We start from the raw sequence: 23,527 nt of genomic DNA, 5'->3' as shown, positions 1-23,527 counted from the left end.
GAGAGTGCTTTGATACCCTTGAGCTCGGTTACGGTGAGGATGGGACTGAGTGAGTGCCTGTGGATTAAAATCAGAGGAGCTCACAAGAAGGCAGATTTTGTGATGGGAGTCTGTTACAGACCACCCAGCTAAGGAGAAGCAGCTGATGAGCTCCTCTATAAACAGCTGGGGATAGTCTCTAGATGGATGCCTCTTGTCCTCATGGGAGACTTCAATCTTCCAGATATCTTCTGGAAGTACAATACAGCAGAGAGGAAGCAGTCCACAAGGTTCCTGGAGTGTGTGGAAGACAACTTCCTCACACAGCTGGTGAGTGGGCCGACAAGGGAAGGTGCCCTCCTGGACCTGCTGTTTGTGAACAAAGAAGGCCTTGTGGGGGATGTGAGGGTTGGAGGATGCCTAGGACAAAGCAATCACTAGATGATAAGGTTTTCAGTTGTAGATGAGGTGAAGAGGGGGATTAGCAGAACAGTAAACTTAAACTTGCAGAGGGCAGACTTTGGACTGTTCAGAAGGCTGGTTGGCAAAGTCCCATGGGAGACAGTCCTTAAGGGTAAGGGAGCCCACGAGGGCTGGGAGCTCTTCAAAAAGGAAATCCTAGCAGCTCAGGAGCAAGCTGTCCCCATGTTCCAGAAAAGGAGCTGATGGGGGAAAAAACAGCTTGGTTGAGTAGGGAGATCTTGAGGGACATCAAAAAGAAGAGGAATGTCTATGAACTTTGGAAGAAGGGGCAGGCGTCTTGGGTGGACTACAGGAGGGAAGTTAGATCGTGCAGGGAAAAAATCAGGAGGGCTAAGGCCCAACTAAAAATGAGATTGGCCAAGCCTGTGAAAGATAATAAAAAAACCTTTCTATAAATACATTAACAATACAAGGAGGACTAGGGAGAATATTCAGTCCCTATTGGATGCAGAAAGAACAACTGTGACAAGGGATGAGGACATGGCTGAGCTATGTAATGCCTTTTTGTCTCAGTCTTTAATAGTAAGGAAGGTTGTTCCCTCTGTGTACAAACCCAGGAGTTAGAGGAGCAGAATGAGGCTCCCATGATCCAAGAGGAGGTTATTAGAGACTTGCTTGCCCAGCTAAACACCCACAAGTCTATGGGGCCGGATGGGATCCATCCAAGAGTATTGAAGGAGCTGGTGGATGTGCTGGCCAAACCCCTTTTCATCATCTTCCAGCGATCGTGGCTGACCGGAGGCTGGCTGATGTTGTGCCCATCTACAAGAAGGGTCGCAGGGAGGATCCAGGGAACTACAGGCCTGTCAGTCTGACCTCAGTGCCAGGGAAAGTCATGGAACAGGTGATCTTGAGTGCTATCATGAAGCACATGCAAGAGAACCGGGTGATCAGGCCCAGTCAACATGGGTTCACAAAAGGCAGGTCTTGCCAGACTAACCTGATCGCCTTCTATGACAAAGTGACTCGGCTGCTGGATGAGGGAAAGGCAGTGGATGGATCTTCCTGGACTTCAGCAAAGCCTTTGACACGGTTTCTCACAGCATTGTGCTTAGGAAACTGTCAGCCTCTGGCCTGGAGAGGCGCACACTCTCCTGGGTGGAAAACTGGTTGGATGGCCGGGCCCAGAGAGTGGTGGGAAATGGTGTGAAATCCAGCTGGAGGCCAGTGACAAGTGGGGTTCCCCAGGGCTCAGTGCTGGGTCCAGCCCTGTTCAATGTCTTGATCAATGACCTGGATGAAGGCATCGAGTGCACCCTTAGCAAGTTTGCGGACGACACTAAGCTGGGTGGAAGTGTCGATCTGCTGGAGGGTAGGGAGGCTCTGCAAAGGGGTCTGAACAGGCTGGACCGCTGGGCAGAGTCCAATGGCATGAGGTTTAACAAGGCCAAATGCCGGGTCCTGCACTTGGGGCACAACAACCCTATGCAGTGCTACAGACTAGGAGAAGTCTGGTTGGAAAGCTGCCCAGAGAAGAAGGTCCTGGGGGTGTTGGTTGACAGCCATCTGAACGTAAGCCAGCTGTGTGCCCAGGTGGCCAAGAAGGCCAATGGCATCTTGGCTTGGATCAGAAACGGCGTGGCCAGCAGGTCCAGGGAGGTTCTTCTCCCTCTGTACTCAGCACTGGTGAGACCGCTCCTCGAATACTGTGTTTAGTTCTGGGCCCTTCACCACAAGAAGGATGTTGAGGCTCTGGAGCGAGTCCAGAGAAGAGCAACCAAGCTGGTGAGGGGGCTGGGGAACAAGTCTTACGAGGAGCGGCTGAGAGAGCTGGGGTTGTTTAGCCTGGAGAAGAGGAGGCTGAGGGGTGACCTCATTGCTCTCTACAACTACCTGAAAGGAAGTTGTGGAGAGGAGGGAGCTGGCCTCTTCTTCCAAGTGACAGGGGACAGGACAAGAGGGAATGGCCTCACACTCCTCCAGGGGACGTTTAGGCTGGACGTTAGGAAAAAATTTTTCACAGAAAGGGTCGTTGGGCACTGGCAGAGGCTGCCCAGGGAGGTGGTTGAGTCCCCTTCCCTGGAGGTGTTTAAAGGATGGGTGGATGAGGTGCTAAGGGACATGGTTTAGTGTTTGATAGGAATGGTTGGACTCGATGATCCGGTGGGTCTCTTCCAACCTGGTGATTCTGTGATTCTATGGTGATTAGATTTTAATTTAGATAGCATTCAAACACCCATTATAGGTATTAGATGCTGGATAAAGGGTCTCTCATCTTCAAGAAGTAACCTTGAGATGTCTTCCTTCTCAAGGGGGAGATCACCACTGTGCAGCCTGCTGCCGTACAAGAGAAAGTGGGGTGGGGCTACAGATACTTATAGCATAAAGTGTTTGACTTGTAGTCAACCCCTCCTTTTGGTGTATGTGCAGGAGTGCAGCTGTAGCAGTTTTAGTTTTGTCTAGTCCCAGCTGAGGCTAGTACTGTTAGATCCTGATAAGACATGGCATAGACTCTTCAGTTCCTGAGAAGATGTGGCCTAGCACAATTCTCAAGGTTTGCACAGTAAGGCTGATTTCAGTCAGGCTTACTTGTCAGTAGTGCCTCAACTAAAGTATTGTTCACTCAGTCTGAGTGGGTGCATTTGTCACACCCCCTCATATGAGATATGTTTTGTAGAAAACTACTGTATAATTTTGGAAATAAATAACTGGCTCCGAACCTGGTGTGAGGGGCAGAACGTTGGGTTCTTTGATCATGGGTTGACGGGCAAATCACCAGGCTTGCTATCCAAGGATGAGGTACACTTGTTCCCTAGGGGCAAAAAGGTACTCACCAAGAAGCTAGCAGGGCTCATTAGTAGAGCTTTAAACTAGATGTGAACGGGGAGAGGGACATAACCAGGCTTGATTGAAAAAAGCCTGGGAATAGCACTCCAGTTTCTGAGGGATGGTGTGCTGGCAAGGCCCCTTGGTCTGCCACCTCACAGGAAATGAGAAATAGCACTTCAAATGGCACCACAGAAGGGTTAGATAATTCAGTGAGCAGTTGCTTAGGAATTAAGACTGTTCCCCTTAGGAGTGTAGCAAGATCAACAGCCCAACTGGAGTGCATCTACACCTATGCACGCAGCACGGGCAACAAAGAGGAGCTGGAAGCCATTGTATGGCAAGAAAATGATGATTTAATTGCCATCATGGAAACGTAGTGGGACGACTCACATAATTGGAGTGCTGCTATGGCTGGCTACAGACTCTTCAGGCCAGATAGGTGAGGAAGGAGAGGCAGTGGGGTAGCCCTCTATTTTAGAGAGAGTTTCAGCAGCCTCAAACTCATTGATGGTGATGATAGGGTTGAATGACTATGGGTGAAAATCAGAGGTGCACCTAATAAGGCAGATATAGTTGTGGGACTCTGCTATAGACCACTCAGCCAGGACGAGGAGGCTGATGAGTTATTCTATAAGCAACTGGGAGAAGTCTCAGGATCGCTGACCCTTGTCCTTGTGAGAGACTTCAACTTAACAGATGTCTGCTGGGAGTATAATACAGCAGAGAGGAAAGAGTCTAAGAGGTTCCTGGAGTGTGTGGAAGACAACTTCCAAACACAATTGGTGAGCAAGCCGACTAGGGAAGGTGCCCCACTGGACCTGCTGTTTGTGAACAGAGAAGGCCTTGTAGAAGATGTGACAGTTGGAGGACACCTGGGCCACAGCAATCACGAGATGATTGAATTCTCAGTTATAGGAGATGCAAGGTAGGGGGGCAGTAGAACAGCCACCTTGGACTGCCGGAGGGCAGACTTTGGACTGTTCAGAAGGATGGTCAATAGAGTCCCTTGGGAGATAGTCCTTAAGGTCAAAGGAGCTCACGAGGGCTGGATGCTCTTTAAGAAGGAATTCCTGGTAGCACAAGAGCAAGCTGTCCTCGTGTGCTGGAAAATGAGCCGGTGGGGGAGAAATCTGGCCTGGCTGAGTAAAGAGCTCTGGCAGGAAATCAGGAAAAAGAGGAAAATATAAGGACTCTGGAAGAAGGGGCAGGCAACTCATGAGGACTACAAAGATGAAGTGAGATCTTTTAGAGAGAAAATCAGAAGGGCTAAAGCCCAATTAGAATTTAGATTGGCCCATTCTGTGAAAAATAATAAAAAAATCCTTCTACAAAGATATCAACAACAAAAGGAGGGCCAAGGAGAATCTCCATCCTTTACTGGATGCAGGGGGAAAAATAGTGGCAAAGGACGAGGACAAGGCTGAGGCGCTTAATGCCTTCTTTGCCTCAGTCTTCAATAGTAAGGTGAGATCACAGAATCACAGAATAACCAGGTTGGAAGAGACCCACCGGATCATCGAGTCCAACCGTTCCTATCAAACACTAAACCATATCCCTCAGCACCTCATCCACCCGTGCCTTAAACACCTCCAGGGAAGGGGACTCAACCACCTCCCTGGGCAGCCTGTTCCAGTGCCCAATGACCCTTTCTGTAAAGAATTTTTTCCTAACGTCTAGCCTAAACCTCCCCTGGCGGGGCTTGAGGCCATTCCCTCTTGTCCTGTCTTGTTCCCTGGGTACTCCCATGACCCAAGAGGAACTGGTTAGAGACCTGCCCGGCTGGCAGAAGTGCTCACCAAATCCCTTTCTATCATCTCCCAGCAGTCCTGACTGACTGGGGAGGTTCCACTTGACTGGAGGCTGGCAGATGTTATGCCCATTTACAAGAAGGGACAGACAGAGGATCCAGGGAACTCCAGGACTGTCAGCCTGACCTCAGTGCCAGGGAAGGTCATGGAGCAGGTCATCTTGGGTGCCATCTCACAGCGTACACAGGACAACTGGGTGATCAGGCCCACTCAGCATAGGTTTAGGAAAGGCAGGTCCTGCCAAACTAACCTGATCCCCTTTTATGACAAGGTGACCCACTTAGTGCATAAGGGACAGGCTGTGGATGTAGTGGACCTGGACTTTAGTAAAGCCTTTGACAGGGTTTCTCACAGTGTCCTAGTTGAGAAACTGGCAGCCACTGGACAAGCACACCCTCTGCTGGGTAAAACACTGGCTTGATGTCTGTGCCCAAGGAGTGGTAGGAAAAGGAGTTCAATCCAGCCGGAGGCTGGTCACAGGTGGTGTCCTCAGGGCTCGGTGCTGGGTCCAGTCCTATTCAATATCTTTATCAATGACCTGGATGAGGGGATAGAGTGCTCCCTTAGCAAGTTTGCAGATGACACTAAGCTGGGAGGAAGTGTCAATCTGGTGGATGGTAGGGAGGCTCTACAGAGGGGTCTGGACAGGGTGGATCGTTGGGATTAGGCCAATGGGATGAGATTCAACAAGGCCAAGTGGCAAGTCCTGCACTAGGGACACAACAACCCTGTGCGGTGCTATAGGCTTGGGGAAGAGTGGCTGGAAAGCTGCCTGGAGGAGAACGACCTGAGGGTGTTGTTTGACAGCTGACTGAACATGAGCCAGCAGTGTGCCCAGGTGGCCAAGAAGGCCAGTGGTGTCTTGCCTTGTATCAGAAACAACGTGGCCAGCAGGACCAGGGAAGTGATTCTGCCCCTGTACATAGCACTGGTGAGACTGCACCTCGAATCCTGTGTTCAGTTTTTGGCCCCTCATGACAAGAAATACATTGAGGGGCTGGAGCGTGTCCAGAGAAGGACAATGGAGCTGGTGAAGGGGCTAGAGAACAAGGGAGGAACGGCTGAGCAACCTGGGGTAGTTTAGCCTTGAGAAGAGGAGACTGAGAGGAGACCTTATTGCTTTCTACAACTGCTTAAAAGGAGGTTGTAGAGAGGTGGGTGTTGGTCTCTTCTCCCAAGTGACAGGTGATAGGACAAGAGGGAATGGCCTCAAGCTGCATCAGGGGAGGTTCAGACTGGACATTAGGAAAAATTTTTTGACAGAAAAGGTTCTCAGGCACTGGTAGAGGCTGCTCAAGGAGGTGGTTGAGTCGCATCCCTGGAGGTGTTTAAAAGGCGGGTAGATGAGGTGCCTGGGGACATGATTTAGTAGTAGACAGGTACGGTTGGAGTCGATGATCTCTAAGGTCTTTTCCAACCTAATGATTTTATGTTCTGTGATTCTATGAATTAGTAGTTGATGAGTTTTAGTACCTCATAGCTAGTGCCTGCATCCCTGATGCACCATCTGACTTGATTGAGAAGTCCCCTTGTGCTCCACTGAAAGATTTTCATATGACCTGATGCTATAGTTTAACTCCAGCCAGCAACTAACAGACACTTGAGCAGTAATTTTCCTAGAGGGATGCCTTTTGGCTGTTGTTTTTTCTTAAAGTTCCTGTACTTGACCTCCAGGTAGTTTCACAATCCCACTGTCTCGTGTCCTCCCCTCGTCACGCAGATAGAACCAGAGGGTGGCATGTTGTGTGTGCCACTGGTAACCCTCTTCCCTGAACACAAAAAGGCTGACTTAATAACCAAGACATTGGTAGGTATGGATGAAGAAGACCTATCTTTCTTTAATTGCAGGGACAATTGTTGGGACAGTTTCTCCACAGCCAAGATGCAGGCCTGTAGGGAGGAACCAAGATTCACTTCTAATTCTCAGAGTTGGCTGGGCAGTCCATCCACAGTTGGTGCTTCATGTCTCCCCAGCTCATTATTGAGTGTTGGTATATAATTCGGTGCACTTCGTACAAACATTTGCCACATGGACTGTGTCATCCAGGTTGCTATAGGAATATAGAATCATTTAGTTTGGAAAAGACCTTGAAGATCATCAAGTCCAACCATAAACACAACACTGCCAAGTTCACCACTGAACCATGTCCCTATAGCACCACATCTATCTGTCTTTTAAATACCTCCAGGGATGGGGACTCAACCACTTCTCTGGGCAGCCTGTGCCAATGCCTGACAATCCATTTGGTAAAGTAATATTTCCTAATATCCAGTCTAAACCTCTCCTGGTGTAACTTGAGGCTGTTTCCTCTCATCCTATCACTCGTTACTTGGGAGAAGAGATGAACGCCCACTTGCTACAGCCTCCTTTCAGGTAGTTATAGAGAGCAATAAAGTCTCCCCTCAGCCGCCTCTTCTCCAGACTAAGCAGTCCCAGGGCCCTCAGCCGCTCCTCATAAGACTTGGTGCTCCAGACCCTTCCCCAGCTCCATTGCCCTTCTCTGCTCCAGCCCCTAAATGTCCTTCTTGTACTCAGGGGCCCAACACTGAACACAGGATTCGAGGAGGGGCCTCACCAGTGCTGAGTACATGGGGACGATCACTTCCCTGGTCCTGCTGGCCACACCATTTCTGCTACAAGTCAGGATGCTGTTTGTCTTCTTGGCCACCTGGACACACTGCTAGCTTATGTTCAGCTGGCTGTCAACTAGCACCCGCAGGTCCTTTTCCACTGCGAGCTTTCCTGTCATTCTTCCCAAAGCCTGGAGTGCTGCACACGGTCGTTGTCACTGAAGTGACCCGACACTTAGCCTTGCTGCTAATTCTTGACTACTGGCCCCTATATCCCAGCACTGGAGTAACCAGCTGGTAAGTTGCTCACCTGGTTGACAGCTTTGCATATCTTGCGGCTCACTTAGGGATAGGCATTGCGTGGTTTCTCTCATTTATGAATTTGGACGTTCCACCTGCTTTGACTGCTCTGCTACAGAACAGACTATCTCTTCTGATTCTTTCTCCTGCTCTCAGTCAGGAGCTTCTTCATCTCCTACTAAATGCGTTGACTTCCACTTCCACTGTTTCTTTTTAATTGTAGAGGGGACTGATGTATTAGGTTGGTGCAAAAATTGTTGCCATTTTTGTCACCGTAAACTGTGATGGTTATTTTGCATTAAGTTTTTATTGAATAGTGTTCATGTAGTACGTCATCTTAAAGCACAAAATTCAGTCTACTTATTTATGCTAATGGCTTTGGTTTCACTGCTTATTCTGTTTTATATTACGCCTTCAAATTAAAGATGGACTAAAAGCAAATTTGAGTGATTTTGTTGCATGAGTTCAAAAGGGGATGTAAAGCATTGGAAACTGTTGCAGTATCAACCAAGCATTTGGCCTGGGGATCATCAACGAACATACAGCTTGACATTGGTCCCAAAAACTTCATAATGAAAACAAGAGCCTTGAACATGAGGAGGGTCGTGGATGTCCTTCTGCGATAGATGACAACCAATTGAGGGCCAGTATTGAAGTATACCCACGCAAAACAAGTCAAGAGGTTGCAGAAGAACTCAATGTTGACCATTCAACAGTTCGCAGAATCACTAGGTTGGAAAAGACCCACAGGATCATCGAGTCCAACCATTCCTATCAGTCACTAAACCATGCCCCTCAGCTGTCAATCAACACCCCCAGGTCCTTCTCCACCAGGCAGCTTTCTATCCACTCTTCCCCTAGTCTGTAGCACTGCATAGGGTTGTTGTGCCCCAAGTGCAGGACCCGGCATTTGGCCTTGTTAAACCTCATCCCATTGGTCTCAGCCCAGCAGTCCAGCCTGTTCAGATCCCTTTGCAGAGCCTCTCTACCCTCCAGCAGATCGACACTTCCACCCAGCTTAGTGTCGTCCGCAAAACTGCTAAGGGTGCACTCAATGCCTTCATCCAGGTCATTGATCAAGACATTGAACAGGGCTGGACCCAGCCCTGAGCCCTGGGGAACCCCACTTGTAACTGGCCTCCAGCTGGATTTCACACCATTTCCCACCACTCTCTGGGCCCGGCCAGCCAACCAGTTTTCCACCCAGGAGAGTGTGCGCCTGTCCAGGCCAGAGGCTGACAGTTTCCTAAGCACAATGCTGTGAGAAACTGTGTCAAAGGCTTTACTGAAGTCCAGGAAGATACATCCACAGCCTTTCCCTTGTCCGGTAGTCGAGTCACTTTGTCATAGAAGGCGATCAGGTTAGTTTGGCAAGACCTGCCTTTTGTGAACCCATGTTGACTGGGCCTGATCACCCGGTTCTCTTGCATGTGCTTCATGATAGCACTCAAGATCACCTGTTCCATGACTTTCCCTGGCACTGAGGTCAGACTGACAGGCCTGTAGTTCCCTGGGTCCTCCCTGTGACCCTTCTTGTAGATGGGCACAACATCAGCCTCCAGTTCAGTCCAGTGGGACTTCCCCAGTCTTCCAGGACTGTTGGAAGATGATGGAAAGGGGTTTGGCCAGCACATCCACCAGCTTCTTCAATACTCTTGGATGGATCCCATCAGGCCCCATAGACTTGTGGGTGTCTAGTTGGGCTAGCAAGGCTCTAACCACTTCCTCATGGATCATGGGGGCTTTGTTCTGCTCCTCTAACTCCTGAGTGTGTACACAGAGGGAACAACTTTCCTTACTATTAAAGACTGAGGCAAAGAAGGCATTAAGTACCTCAGCCATGTCCCTGTCCCTTGTCACAGTTGTTCCATCTGCATCCAATAGGGACTCAATATTCTCCCTGGTCCTCCTTTTATTGTTAATGTATTTATGGAAAGATTTTTTTGTTATCTTTCATCAACTTGGCCAATCTGATTTCTAGTTGGGCCTTAGCCCTCCTGATTTTTTCTCAGCACGATCTCACTTCCTCCCTGTAGTTCACTCAAGATGCCTGTCCCTTCTTCCAAAGCTCATAGACATTCCTCTTCTTTTTGATGTCCCTCAAGATCTCCCTGATCAACCAAGCTGGTTTTTCCCCTCTGGCTCCTTTTCTGGAACATGGGGATGGCTTACTCCTGAGCTGCTAGGATTTCGTTTCTGAGGAGCGCCCAGCCCTCGTGGGCTCCCTTGCCCTTAAGGACTGTCTCCCATGGGACTTTGTCAACCAGCCTTCTGAACAGTCCAAAGTCTGCCCTCTGCAAGTTTAAGTTTACTGTTCTGCTAATCCCCCTCCTCACCTCACCTAGAACTGAAAAACCTATCATGTCATGATCGCTTTGTCCTAGGCATCTTCCAACCGTCACATCCCCCACAAGGCCTTCTTTGTTCACAAACAGTAGGTCCAGAAGGGCACCTTCCCTTGGCAGCTCTTTCACCAGCTGTGTGAGGAAGTTGTCTTCCACACACTCCAGGAACTTCCTAGACTGCTTCCTTTCTGCTCTATTGTACTTCCAGCAGATGTCCGGAAGACTGAAGTCTCCCACAAGGACAAGAGCTAACGATCTTGAGACTATCCCCAGTTGTTTATAGAAGAGTTTATCAGCTGCTTCTTGGCTGAGTGGTCTGTAACAGACTCCCATCACAAAATCTGCCTTCTTGTGGGCTCCTCTTAATTTAACCCACATGCACTCGATCCTGTTATCACCATAATTGAGCTCGAGGGTATCAAAGCACTCTCTGACTGTAGTTGTTTGACATTTGTACCAAACTGGAAAACCAAAAGAGCTCGACAAATGGGTGCTGCACAAGCTGAATGGAAAATGGATTCTGTACAACACCTGATGGTGTTCTGTGCAGTGGCTGGACTGACACCCCCAAACCGAAGCTACATCAGATGCAGGCTGCAGTCAGTGTTTGGTCTTTGGCAAGTAGAATCATCCACTACATCTTCTTGAATCCTGCCAAAACCCTCACAGCAGAGAAGTGTTGCCAGGAAATCGACACAATGCACCTGGAACTGCAACATTTACATCCAACATTGGTCGATTGAAAAGGACCGATTCTTCTCCACGAAAACGCCCAATGACATGTCTTGCAAATGACTCTGCAGAAGCTGCACAAACCAGGCTACAAAAGCCTCCCTCTCCCAGCTTACTCCCCAGACCTCTCTCCCACCGATTACCACACTTTCAAGCACTTCAACAACTTCTTGCAAGAGTAGGTTTTCCACAAGTAAGCAGCAGCCCAAAACGCCTTCAAAGGATTCATCAGTTCCAGGACCTCAGGATTCTCTGCTACCAGAATAAATAGATTTGTTTCTTGTTGGCAAAAATTCATAGATTCGAATGGATCTGATTTCGATTAATGATTTTTTTTCTAAGCTGAGATAGACTGCATTAAAGCTGATGGGGAAAAACAGCAATTACTTTTGCACCAACCTAATAGGCTCGAGGCTGGATCTTTAGTTTAGCCACAGTGTCTGTCAGTATGTTTTCATAGCCAGAGACCCTCTGTTCTTGCTGAACAGTGTTCAGGAGATGCAGATGAGGCCCCAGCACAGTGCGATAAGTTGTGCCTCCTTGGAATAGGCCAGGTATCTTTTTTCAAACATTCTGTCACTTCATCAGTATCTGGGAGTGAAGTCCCAGACCATTGGAGGTGACAACCTGTCTAGATACCTGCCCATATTGTCCCACATGTCTTACCACCCATAACCACACTGCCTTGGGGCCTGGGTGATATTCCTAAATAGTTGGTTAACCTTTGAAAAAGCAGAAATAATGTCCTGAAGAAGTACCATTAGGAGTATTTTGGTTACCCAAGGATGTCCAAGATGTTGAAGAGTTATTATAATGAGGGAGACAACATCTACCACATCTACCACACACAAAAATGTGTTGAAGGTGCCATTCTGTATTTGCTCCACAAAAATCCTCTCAGAGGAAGAAGTATAATTGTTAATTGTCTCCATGAGATGGTACCTGAAGTACAGTAATGGCTTCAGTACAGAGCTCAGATAGCAGATTAAGCTCAAGGCCAGTGTTTTAATAATAAATCTCCCAGTGAAAACATCAGTAATTACTACAGAGCAGAGCAAATTGCAAACGCCAGCACCAGTCTTTAACATGTACAGCAAAAAAAAGAGCATGGCACAGATCAGAAAAACTGATATTGAAAACAGATAAATCAATATCATGACCAGAAACTGTCAACAGATATAATAATTATAAATTCCTTTTAATATGCTCTTTTCAAATCTATTATTATCTCAAACCCTGGGTGCCAAAAAGGACTGTTGTGTTTTAAGCACAGCTGGCAACTAAGCACCATACAGCCCCTTGCTCACTCTCCGCTGGGATGTGGAAAGAATTGGTAGGGTAAAAATAAGCCAGAAACTCATGGGTTGAGATAAAGACAGTTTAATAATTAGAAAGACATTTTAAAAAAATTGTAAGGGGAAAAAAAACCCCACAACTAACAGACATAGAGGAAAATAAAACCCTAGAAAGACAAATGATGCAAATGAAAACAGTTGCTCACTACCAACTATGCTTTGCTTCTTTTGTGCAACGAAAACATCAGTGTGTTATCAACACTAGTTTCAGCATGTATCCAAAACATAGCCCCATGCAGACTACTATTAAGTAATTTCACTCTATCCTGTCTGAAACCAGTACACCTGAGTTTGGGATTACACTTAAGGAATAACTTGTACTAACCTTCAAGTAATGAAACTTCCTTGGACATTTTAATGTTTAGTATTTATGCTCTTATTGTGGCTAACTGCATGTCTTTTTGAGGAACTATTCTGTATCTTCTTTTTAGCACTTATCTTCATATGCAAAGACCTACATAGTATATATTCCACAGGCTTTATTATACAAAATTAGATTTTCATAAAAGTATTTGATTGTTTTTACTTGTGTATTTGATTCCTCTTTATAGAAAAAAAGAATGTTACTATCCTAATGTTTTGGTCTTTTCTGTTTTATGCGTCCTTAGTACACTTTAAAGTATCTATTAAATTCTGTATGTAAATCAAAGAAGGATAAATATTCATCTATCATAGCTACTTAAACTGTGTGAAAAATGCACGTGGCGTGCTTGGGATACCAATAAATGTATCTTTTATGATCAGACTTCCTCAAATGTTTTGCTGAAACTACGCTCAAAAATTCATTGTGTTCATTAAATTTATATTGTGATTGTACTTCTAACATAAATCTTACTGTAACTCTCTTCAGTTTCCTTAAAGAAGACATGTTTATTGTCCATAATGAATTGGAAGATGGCTGGATGTGGGTTACAAACCTACGGACAGATGAACAAGGTCTTATTGTGGAAGACCTGGTAGAAGAAGTGGTAAGTAATTTTATATTAAAATCTGTTGCAGAACTAAGATTTGATTATTTTTTTATTAATTGTGTGTGTGTAAGTTAACATTGAAATAAATCCAAACTAGTGGTTTTTAACTGCCTGACTTCATGTACTTTTCTAAACCTTCCTGCAGTAATTGAATCTGCCAGTTTTTAAATAGTGTAATAAACCTTTAGGTCTGATTCAATATCCAAACAAGTTCATGTGCAAATGAATGATACTGTGCACTTATTAGGCAGTTCCCTAAACTCACCAGTACTGTTAAAGAACTTGCTAGCCATTCAGTTGCATTCTTTTTTTGCTTGTTTGTTTGCTATAAAACATTCATAAATGTATAAACTTAAATTTTGCACTGCGGTATGTTTTTTTTTTAAGGGCTAAGTGTGGGTTAAAAAATATATTGATGAGTTAATTATACCTAGAAGGGCTTATACTAAGTCAAGAAGCTAACCAGGTGACCTAAAGATAATTGAGTTACTGCAGGAGAAGAGATGATTTAATGGACAAAACCACCCACCCCACCCTTCTACATGCTTGTTTTAAAGAAGTTCACCATTGCTTTGGAGTCATGCTGATGTTTGCTTTGCAGCATGTATATTTTGCTATTAGTAGAGTTTGCTTCACCTGTTTCTCACATCTTTATCAGGATGTTAATGGCTAAATTGAAATGACCATGTTAGAGTATCTAACTGTAGATTTCTATATTAGTGGTTGAAGCTCAGGAAAGTTAATATTTAAGTTACCACATATAAAGAAGGATTTTAAGAGTAACAGAAACAATCTTTTGAAAATAATGTGTTATGGCTGAATTTCCACTTAGTGAATGAAATTGAAAACATCTTTACATGAACTGTTCAATAATGTCTTGGATTTCTTAGTGCTGTTTGTTTCTACAGAAGATCTTAACCTATTAAGTTTACTTTTCTAAACTTAAGCATACTGTTGTCATGCACTTAATATGTTCATTCTTCTATTAGGGAAGAGAAGAAGATCCACATGAAGGAAAAATGTAAGGAGTTTTGGTTTGGTTTGTTATTAAAAGTAAATAATAAAATAACTGTTTGTAAACATTAGTTATGAGATTGGGAAGGTGAACCAAAGCTGTGTGTACATTTTTTTTTTGATCTTAAGACTTCTTCTATATGAGCTGTTGAAGATACATGGGTAATGGACATGAAGTCTTGTATTAGTTATGAGTTAATGGGCTTAACAGTGATAAAATCTTGAATGAGTCTCAGTGTGATCACTTTACTCAGAATATGTATAGTGGAGGGTGTGGTGATTTCTGATTTGTGGGATTTTTTTATACACATACAGTTTGCCTTAGAGGTAAGCGTTTTTCAGGTCTCCTCAACTCTAAATGCAGGAGAGGGAACAACATATCATTAAGGGAACGATAGTGTAATAGTATCATTTTCTATATTAGCCTCATGTGCTAACACTTAAAGTGAAAACCAGGAGCCTCTAGAATATATAGAATAATCTCTGCAGTGAAGTCCAAGTTATTAAATACTTTAAAAATAAACCAGAACCTAATATAATTTACAATGAACAATTCATTAATATTATGGGAAACTGTTGATTGTTATATTACTTTCAGTATGCAGTGAGTTGGCTCTGGCTGGATATCCAGTGCTCACCAAAGCTGCTCTATCACTCACCCTCCTGAACTGGACAGAGCAGAGAAAATATAACAAAAGGCTCGTGGATCAAGATAAGGACAGGGAGATCATTCACCAATTATTGTCAAGAGAAAAACAGATTCAGCTTGGGGAAATTAATTTAATTTATTGCTAAGGAAACAGAGAGTAGGATAATGAGAAATAAAAACAAATCTTAAACCATCTTCCTGAGCCAACCATATCCTGGGCTGCATCAGAACTGGTGACCGGCAGGTCGAAGGAGGTGATTCTCCCCCTCTAGTCTGTTCTCATGAATCATAGAATGATAGAATAACCAGGTTGAAAGAGACCCACTGGATCATCGAGTCCAACCATTCCTATCAAACACTAAACCATGCCCCTTAGCACCTCGTCCACCCGTGCCTTAAACACCTCCAGGGAAGGTGAATCAACCCCCTCCCTGGGCAGCCTCTGCCAGTGTCCTGCATTCAGTTCTGGAGTCCTCAGCAAAGGAAGGACATGTAGCTGTTGGAGCAAGTCCAGAGGAGACAACAGAGATGATCCGAGGGCTGGAGTACCTCCCGTACGAGGACAGGCTGAGAGAGTTGTGGTTGTTCAGTCTGGAGAAGAGAAGGTTGCGGGAAGACCTTAGAGCAGCTTCCAAGACTGAAAGGGGCTCCAGGAAAGCTGGGGAGAGGCTCTTAATCAGGGAGTGCAGGGATAGGGAGAACAGTTTTCAGCTGCACGAGGGGAGATTGAGATGAGATCTTAGGAAGAAATGCTTTCCTGTGAGGGTGGGGAGGCCCTGGCCCAGGTTGCCCAGAGCAGTGGTGGCTGCCCCATCCCTGGAGGGGTTCAAGGCCAGGTTGGATGGGGCTTGGAGCAACCTGATCCAGTGGGAGGTGTCCCTGCCCATTGCAGTGGAGTTGGAACTGGATGGGCTTTGAGATCCCTTCGAACCCAAACCATTCTATGATTCCCTCTACCCCTCCATTCTTCATTAACTTTACTCCTGATTTCTCTACCTCCTACCCCTGTGAGCAACACAGGGGGATGGGGAAATGGGGGTTGCAGTCAGTTCATCAAATATTGTCTCTGCTGCTCCTTCCTCCTCAGGGGGAGGACTCCTCAAACTCTTTCCCTGCTCTAGTGTGTGTCCTTTCCTTGGGATGCAGTACTTCAGGAACGGACTGCTCCAGTGTAGGCTCCCACAGATCCTACCAGAAGACCTGCTCCAGCGCGGGCTCTCCAAGGGGTCACAGCCTCCTTCGGGCGCATCCACCTGCTCTGGCATGGGGTCCCCACAGGCTGCAGGGGAATTTCTGCTCCACCGTTAACCTCCATGGGCTGCAGGGGGACAGCCTGCCTCACCATGGTCTTCATCACTGGCTGCAGGGCAATCTCTGCTCTGGTGCCTGGAGCACCTCCTCCCCCTCCTTCTTCACTGACCTTGGTGTCTGCAGAGTTGTTTCTCTCACATATTCTCTCTCCTCTCCCAGCTGCTGTTGCACAGCAATTTGTTCCCCTTCTTAAATGTGTTATCCCAGAGGCGCTACTACCGTCACTGATTGGCTCAGCTTTGGCCAGTAGTGGGTCTGTCTTGGAGTTGGCTGGCATTGGCTCTATCAGCCATGGGGAAGCTTCTGGCATCTCACAGAAGCCACCCCTGTAGCACCTCTGCTACCAGAACCTTACCATGCAAATCCAATACACAGTAGTAAAGATGCATAGCAAATGAAAGTTACATAAAATTTCTAGTAGTTGGATAACTTTATCTGTCCTCCATTTGCTTGCTGTAATTGCAGCTGCTGTTTCATGTATTTATTGCCCAGTTTGCAGTCTCCAAAGGACTGATGATTGAAGAAGGGCATTTCTTAGTGCTGTTTTTTTTTTAATGGGGGAAAGCAAATCATTGGTGTGTGGCTTCAGTTTACTGGTCCTCAACATTCTGCTAGTCAGTTTGGCATAGCAGCATAACAGTGGTAGGGATGCCGTCAAATATAGGACGTTTTTTGGTTTTGGGGGGTTTTTGTTTGTTTGGTTTTGTTTTTTTAAAAAAGGGTAGTTTGTAGCAGATTCTTAGAGCTTTTACACTGTCAGTCCAGTTACTCATGTCACTTAGAGGATGGTAGGGGAGGCAGGGATTTCTGTTAATATTCCCATAGCCAGAGATTGTCCTGTAAAGGTAATATAGAAAGCAAGTTAGAATTAGAGCTCTTTTATGATGCGTAAAAGAGGCTTTCTTTTACACTTAAACACTCTGCAATGAAAGGCCATATTTCTAGCTTTCCTTTAAAGGACAGGATGAGCTCTTAAGATGTAGTATGTAGTGTGCCACATGTGAACTGAATAGCCATGCACTGTCAAGCTGTTTCCTATAATCAGAGGTATCAGGTTAAGTCTGGACAGATTGTTGTATTTTTAAAGATGATGCTCTGACTCAGGACTCTGGAAGATGCAAGGTGTGAGATCAAAGCAATTCATATTCAATAGTCTAACAAACCTAGGTTTCATTTCCTCAGCTTCTAGCAAAATTTAATTTTAGTTATTCTGTACAGTATTTAACTTTCATTAATCGCTTTCTTTGGTCTTTGCATTTCATACTTAAAATAAATTGCTATCTGAGGCTGACTTAAAATATGCCTGTCAAATTATCTAGCATTTAAACAATGCCATTTCATCTCTAAACACACTCAGACTTGAATATCTACTTTGTGTTGGACACTTGTATTGAAGGGAGTTTATTTATATAGCTGTAGATATTTATTTTTCATTCTATTGGTAGAAAAACAGAATTACTGAGTAACATAATGGTTTCTTATATCTTCTATAAATACTAGATTTTTTAAAATAAAGATTAATTCATAGGTGTCAGAGCCTTAGATGTCACAACAAATAAAAAAAGGGAGCTAATAGTCCTGCTTTCTATTTTTTCTCTTCATTAAGATGGTTCCATGGGAAGATCTCCAAACAAGAAGCTTACAATTTGCTGGTGACAGGTACTTGTTTTTCAGATAGAAATACAGTGGTAGTGGAATGACACAAAGTAATCCTATTTATAACAGACTGCAGCAAAACCTGTTTTTTTCTGTGTGAACGTATGAACATCAGACCTGTAGTTGCTATTACTTAGAAAAAACCCTCACAGCTGAGCACTGAGTATTTGTCTATGTTCTCAAGTACAGTTAGTTTCATAATTCTAATTGAAATAGTCGAGTTTGTTTTTTTTAATATATATAAATAAAAAATACCTTGGGCTTTATTAAAATGCTGAAGAGATAATACTGTTATGTACTTACGGGCGAATATATCATAAACTGTTTTTAGTCCCCTCACAGAGGAAATAATTTTAAAAATGAAAACATCAAGATTTCTGACTCATACTGTCAAATAACATGCCTTTAGGTTTTTTGAAAACACTGTCAAACCTCCACACACATACCATATGCTCTTGTAAAGAGGTGGCAAAAGTGGAGATAGGTTGTCAGCTACAAATGAATTTACATTAACTTTGGCAATGTAGTACAACTTCATCCCATTTGAGTGAAGAATGGGGATCGCTGTTGGAACTTACATAAGACTTTCTCCTTTAAGTGTGCAATTCTTACTAATTTGTACAGAAAGAGCTTTGATAAGAGCTCATAAATGACGCTAAGATAAATAAAATTGAATAACACTGTATTATGATATCTTTTCAGTTGGTCAGGTGTGCAGTTTTCTTGTGAGGCCTTCTGATAATACACCTGGTGATTATTCACTTTACTTTCGGACCAGTGAAAATATTCAGCGTTTTAAAATATGTCCAACATCAAGCAATCAGTTTATGATGGGAGGCAGATATTATAATAGGTAAGTTTTAATAGTCTGTATTTTATACTTCTATAAAGAATTTGTATAACATATTGCTGATAACTTACTGATATAATCATAAGATTTTAGTAGATTTCTTAAGAATATACTAAGTTTTAACTAACTTGCTTAGTAGCTAGTTGCAAGTAAGCACACTCCAGAAGCCTTCAAAATCTTAAGTGTAACTTCTTTCTTTTGAAGTATTTTTCTTCTTCTGTAAATGTTTTTCTTCAACTTATTATGACATATAATTAGGAGATTGCTGTGTTGTCTTTGAAGCAACTATTTACAATAGGGAGTTTCGTATATATGAAAGGGGAAAATTTAAATGTTAGTTTTATCAGAGATATTCAGTAGGGATTTAAAAGTAAAAATAATAGAAATTAGTATTGACAAGAAAGTGAAAAACTATCTTCATTGTTGAAAAAAGTCATTAAAATTAATTGCCCTATAACACGTGAATGATATTTGGTCAGAAGCACAGATCACTTAATTTAGAGTGATGAAACTTAGGATGGGTTTGTTTTGCCATGGGTTTAAAAATATACTAATATGTGCAAAACGAAATTGCAAGAGATAGTTTTCCCTTCTATGGGACATGCTATCAATATAGTTCCATTCTTGAATCTGAGAAAGACCTGGGGGCATTGGTTGACAGCTGCCTGAACATGAGCCAGCAGTGTGCCCAGGTGGCCAAGAAGGCCAATGGCATCTTGGCTTGGATCAGAAATGGTGTGGCCAGCAGGTCCAGGGAGGTTATTCTCCCTCTGTACTCGGCACTGGTGAGACCGCTCCTCGAATCCTGTGTTCATTTCTGGGCCCCTCACCACAAGAAGGATGTTGAGGCTCTGGAGCAAGTCCAGAGAAGAGCAACAAAGCTGGTGAAGGGGCTGGAGAACAAGTCCTACGAGGAGCGGCTGAGAGAGCTGGGGGTGTTTAGCCTGGAGAAGAGGAGGCTGAGGGGAGACCTCATTGCTCTCTACAACTACCTAAAAGGAAGTTGTGGAGAGGAGGGAGCTGGCCTCTTCTCCCAAGTGACAGGGGACAGGACAAGAGGAAATGGCCTCAAGCTCCGCCAGGGGAGGTTTAGGCTGAACATTAGGAAAAAATTTTTCTCAGAAAGGGTCATTGGGCACTGGCAGAGGCTGCCCAGGGAGGTGGTTGATTCACCTTCCCTGGAGGGGTTTAAGGCACAGGTGGACGAGGTGCTAAGGGGCATGGTTTAGTGTTTGATAGGAATGGTTGGACTCGATGATCCGGTGGGTCTCTTCCAACCTGGTGATTCTATGATTCTATGAACTCTGAATAAAATTGTCAAGACTTCTCAGTAGTGAAAACTCACCTTTCTCTTTTAATTGAGGTCATTGCCTGTCACATAATCAGAAATTTTCCAGACTTTTTCACCTAGAAGCCGTGTGTTCTTCATCCCAAAAGAAAATTTCTCTCACTTCCAGCTTGACTTCTGACTGGGTAGAGTTTCAGCAGCTGGTGTGTCTGAGAAAACATTGACTTCTCCTAAGAAGTTCAGTGGACTTCTTCATATGATTTCAAATGAACAATAGTTTGAGACTAAGCGATTTGAACCTTATTAACTTATGCATATCCCACACACAGGCTGCTTGAGTACCTTCTACATTAATCAGTCTGGTCTCCAGACACCCTCATTGAAAATCAAGCTAGCTGCAGTGTCAGCCTTTGATGAAGGTAAATCCTCTTTTGCCCATTCTCTAGTTACATGCCTTATTAGGAGGATGATAGGCTAAAAGCCCGCATCCTAGGTGATGTCAAACTAATTAGCAAATTAGTGGAAATCATCTTAGTCTCAAATGGCTTTGCAACATTAGATAGTATAGCTCCAGAAGCTTACTGCAATAAATTATTACTCTAGGAAATTAATTTCCCAGTGCTGGATTCACTTGAAGTGTATATATAAAATGCATTTACCTAGAGAAGATTCTTTCCTTGACATTGGATGGAAAACAAGATTAAAAAATTAAGCATTGCTAAGTTATGATATGTTTTTAGAGGGTTTTTTGAATATTTTGGTACCTAGGTTGCAAAGATCCTCTGCTTGGCTTTGAAAGACTTCAAGTTCTGAAGAATTACTAATATACTCCTAAGCTCAAATTATGTCCAAGTTAGTATTTACTGAAAGTTGATGAACTTCTTGGAAGTTCAAACAGTACGTAATGCAAAATAATAAGGATGCAAAATGAAGGTGATAACTGCCCCAAATTATTTACCATAAGATCCACTGCAGAGGGCAATAAATAAGAAGTAGGAAAAAAGGAATAACTTCCTGTAGACTTTTTAGTTCTTGTATTGGTTTATTTGTTATGGATACTGGAAGGAAGTCTTTAAATATATGAAGACTAAGCTGGATTATTGTATGGAACAACCAAAAATGGCTGAAAAACATCAAATGGCATTGAGCCCAGAACAGAAACATTGGAAGTAGTATGAATTTATGCAAGATAATGAAATGATTTGCAAGTATTTTTGGGAGCAGAGAGAACATCTGTTTTTCTTCTTTATAACTTATCTGAAAACATAGAGTTTGTCTTCATGGTGAAAAACTAGAGGTGCTGCTTGTTTAAATGCATCTGTTAAACAATTTTCATTAATCTTTTCATAATAAGCTATTTCTTTAAATGATCTGAAGATATCTGCTTTAAATCTTGTATTAGATAGAAACTTTAAAAAAGATCATCTTTGGTACTAATGTTGTTTCTCTTAATATTCTTGTCTTGATGTTTTAGTGATTGTAACTGGAATTAAAAAAAATGGATAAAATAAAGCCAATCTATTCTTTGTTTGCAGAGTATCTATCACAGTTATAGTCACATGAATTACAGACCAAGGTTTTCCATACAAAAGTAAGAGCCTGAAGAAAAGTAAGAAAATCAACTCAAAAGCTGACTATTGTTTTATTTCCCAGGTAATATGAATATCCAGGCATGGGACTGGAAGATTCGCAACCTATATAAGCAATGTTATGTCTCTGCCTTCCAAAAGCAAGCCAAAATTGTTCTCAGTGATTACAGGGAAAAATTCCTGGGTACATCTTGGGAATCTAGTGTTGCGTGTTGCATAGGAAGACTACTTTTTCCACTAACCTTTTCCCTTTGCATATTGTCCCACCGTTATGTATATAAATTGCTCTGAACTTCTACTGATGAGTATAACTAACAGACTGTATTTACACACTCTCATATGGAGGTCTGCTTTTATTATTTCTTATTTTTATATGACCTCTACAAAATAGCCTATTTGTAGTCTTTTAGTATCTATTTGAAGGTCCTAATATCTAGGAAATGCTAAATACATACTGAGTGAATTATTTTAGACTATATAATGAAATAATATTTTCCCATGGACTTCAGTAAAGCATGTAACGTTTGTGATCTTTATGTTTATTCCATGGATAAGATAGACAGGTCACTACTGAAGGAATATTTACTTTTTCATGTGAAAACTGGCAAAGTCTATTTGGGACACACACACACATGACGATTTTACTAACTACGTATCATTAAATCTCAAACAGAAAATATATGCTTACTAGCCTGTGGCCACACCATCCTGAACATGCTCTATTTCATCTCATCTCAGAAGCTAAGTGTTGCAAGGAGAGTCAGCCGTAGTCAAGACCACACCCAATATGAGTTTAGAATCTTGCTCAGTTTATTGCGAACCTGCCACCAACTTTTATACACCGCGTTACAGTCTATGCGTAAAGTGCTTATTGGACTGTGTCCACTACTCACACACTGATTGGTCAGCAGTTACTACATGCTACGTGCCTATTGGTAGTGATTGCCAAGCATGCTCTGTTCTTGTTCTGCCTTGCGTTCAGCTGTACTACTTACTACATTACCCACCTTGCCTTGCTACAAACCAACTTCCTCTAAATGTCAAGATTATTCTGAGATTGAGGCCCTGCCAAAATATCAAGCCTTAAAGAGCCAGCGTCCTGATGCCCTTTCCTTCTTAACCAATCCTCTACAGCTAAGCAGCACTGGGGCCCAGTTAATACTTCGATGGGAGACTGATTGGGAATACCGTGTCCAGGTGTTGTAGGCTTCTAGCAAAGGGCCATGAGATGATGAAGGGATTAGAGTATCTGTCATATGAGGACAGATGGAGAGAGTTTGGACTGTTTAGCTTTGAGAAGAGAAGGCTGGGGATTGAGGGAAGAATCTTATCACTGTGTATAAATACCTGATGAGAGGGAGCAAAGGAGAGACAAACTCTCTTTAGTAGTTGCCAGTAACAGAAAAAGAGGCAGTGGGCACAAGCTGAAATACTGAAAATTCCATGTGAACACAAACCACTTTTTTGTTCCTACTGTAAGGGTGATCAAATACTGGAAGAGGATGCCCAAAGAGGTTGTGGAACCTCCATCCTTGGAGATACACAAAACATGACTGAACAAGGTCCTAAGCAATCTGTTCTTGTTAACGCTCCTTTGAGATGGGTACTTGCATCATGTTTTAAAGGGTTTTTTTGCTTAAAGGGTATGTAAGTTCTGTTTTGATGGGAAGGTAGGTGTAGTGTGTTGGCGTGCAGCTTTGTTTGTTTTAGTTTAGAATCATAGACTAGTTTGGGTTGGAAGGGACCTTAAAGATCATCTAGTTCCAACCTCCCTGCCATCTCACTAGGTCAGGCTGAGCAAGGCCCCATCCAACCTGACCTTGAACATCTCCAGGGATGGGGCATCCACAACTTGCC

The 23,527-nt window shown here is 43.6% G+C and overlaps 1 protein-coding gene across 3 annotated transcripts in view; it reads left to right on the top strand.

Moving 5' to 3' along the window:
• The window catches only part of LOC138732937 (ras GTPase-activating protein 1-like), a 135,168-nt gene that overhangs the window by 36,910 nt on the left and 74,731 nt on the right, over window positions 1-23,527 (top strand). For all 3 annotated transcript variants that reach the window (XM_069879728.1, XM_069879729.1, XM_069879730.1), the window contains exons 5-8: window positions 13,193-13,310; window positions 14,303-14,334; window positions 17,894-17,946; window positions 18,646-18,796. In XM_069879728.1, the coding sequence (XP_069735829.1) occupies window positions 13,193-13,310; window positions 14,303-14,334; window positions 17,894-17,946; window positions 18,646-18,796 (354 nt within the window). The remainder of the gene's footprint in view (window positions 1-13,192; window positions 13,311-14,302; window positions 14,335-17,893; window positions 17,947-18,645; window positions 18,797-23,527) is intronic.

The sequence above is a fragment of the Phaenicophaeus curvirostris genome, chromosome W, assembly GCF_032191515.1.
Source record: "Phaenicophaeus curvirostris isolate KB17595 chromosome W, BPBGC_Pcur_1.0, whole genome shotgun sequence".
Classification (NCBI taxonomy): Eukaryota; Metazoa; Chordata; class Aves; order Cuculiformes; family Cuculidae; genus Phaenicophaeus; species Phaenicophaeus curvirostris.
The sequence above is the reverse complement of the archived record's forward strand: the minus strand, read 5'-3'. Positions and strand labels throughout refer to the sequence as shown.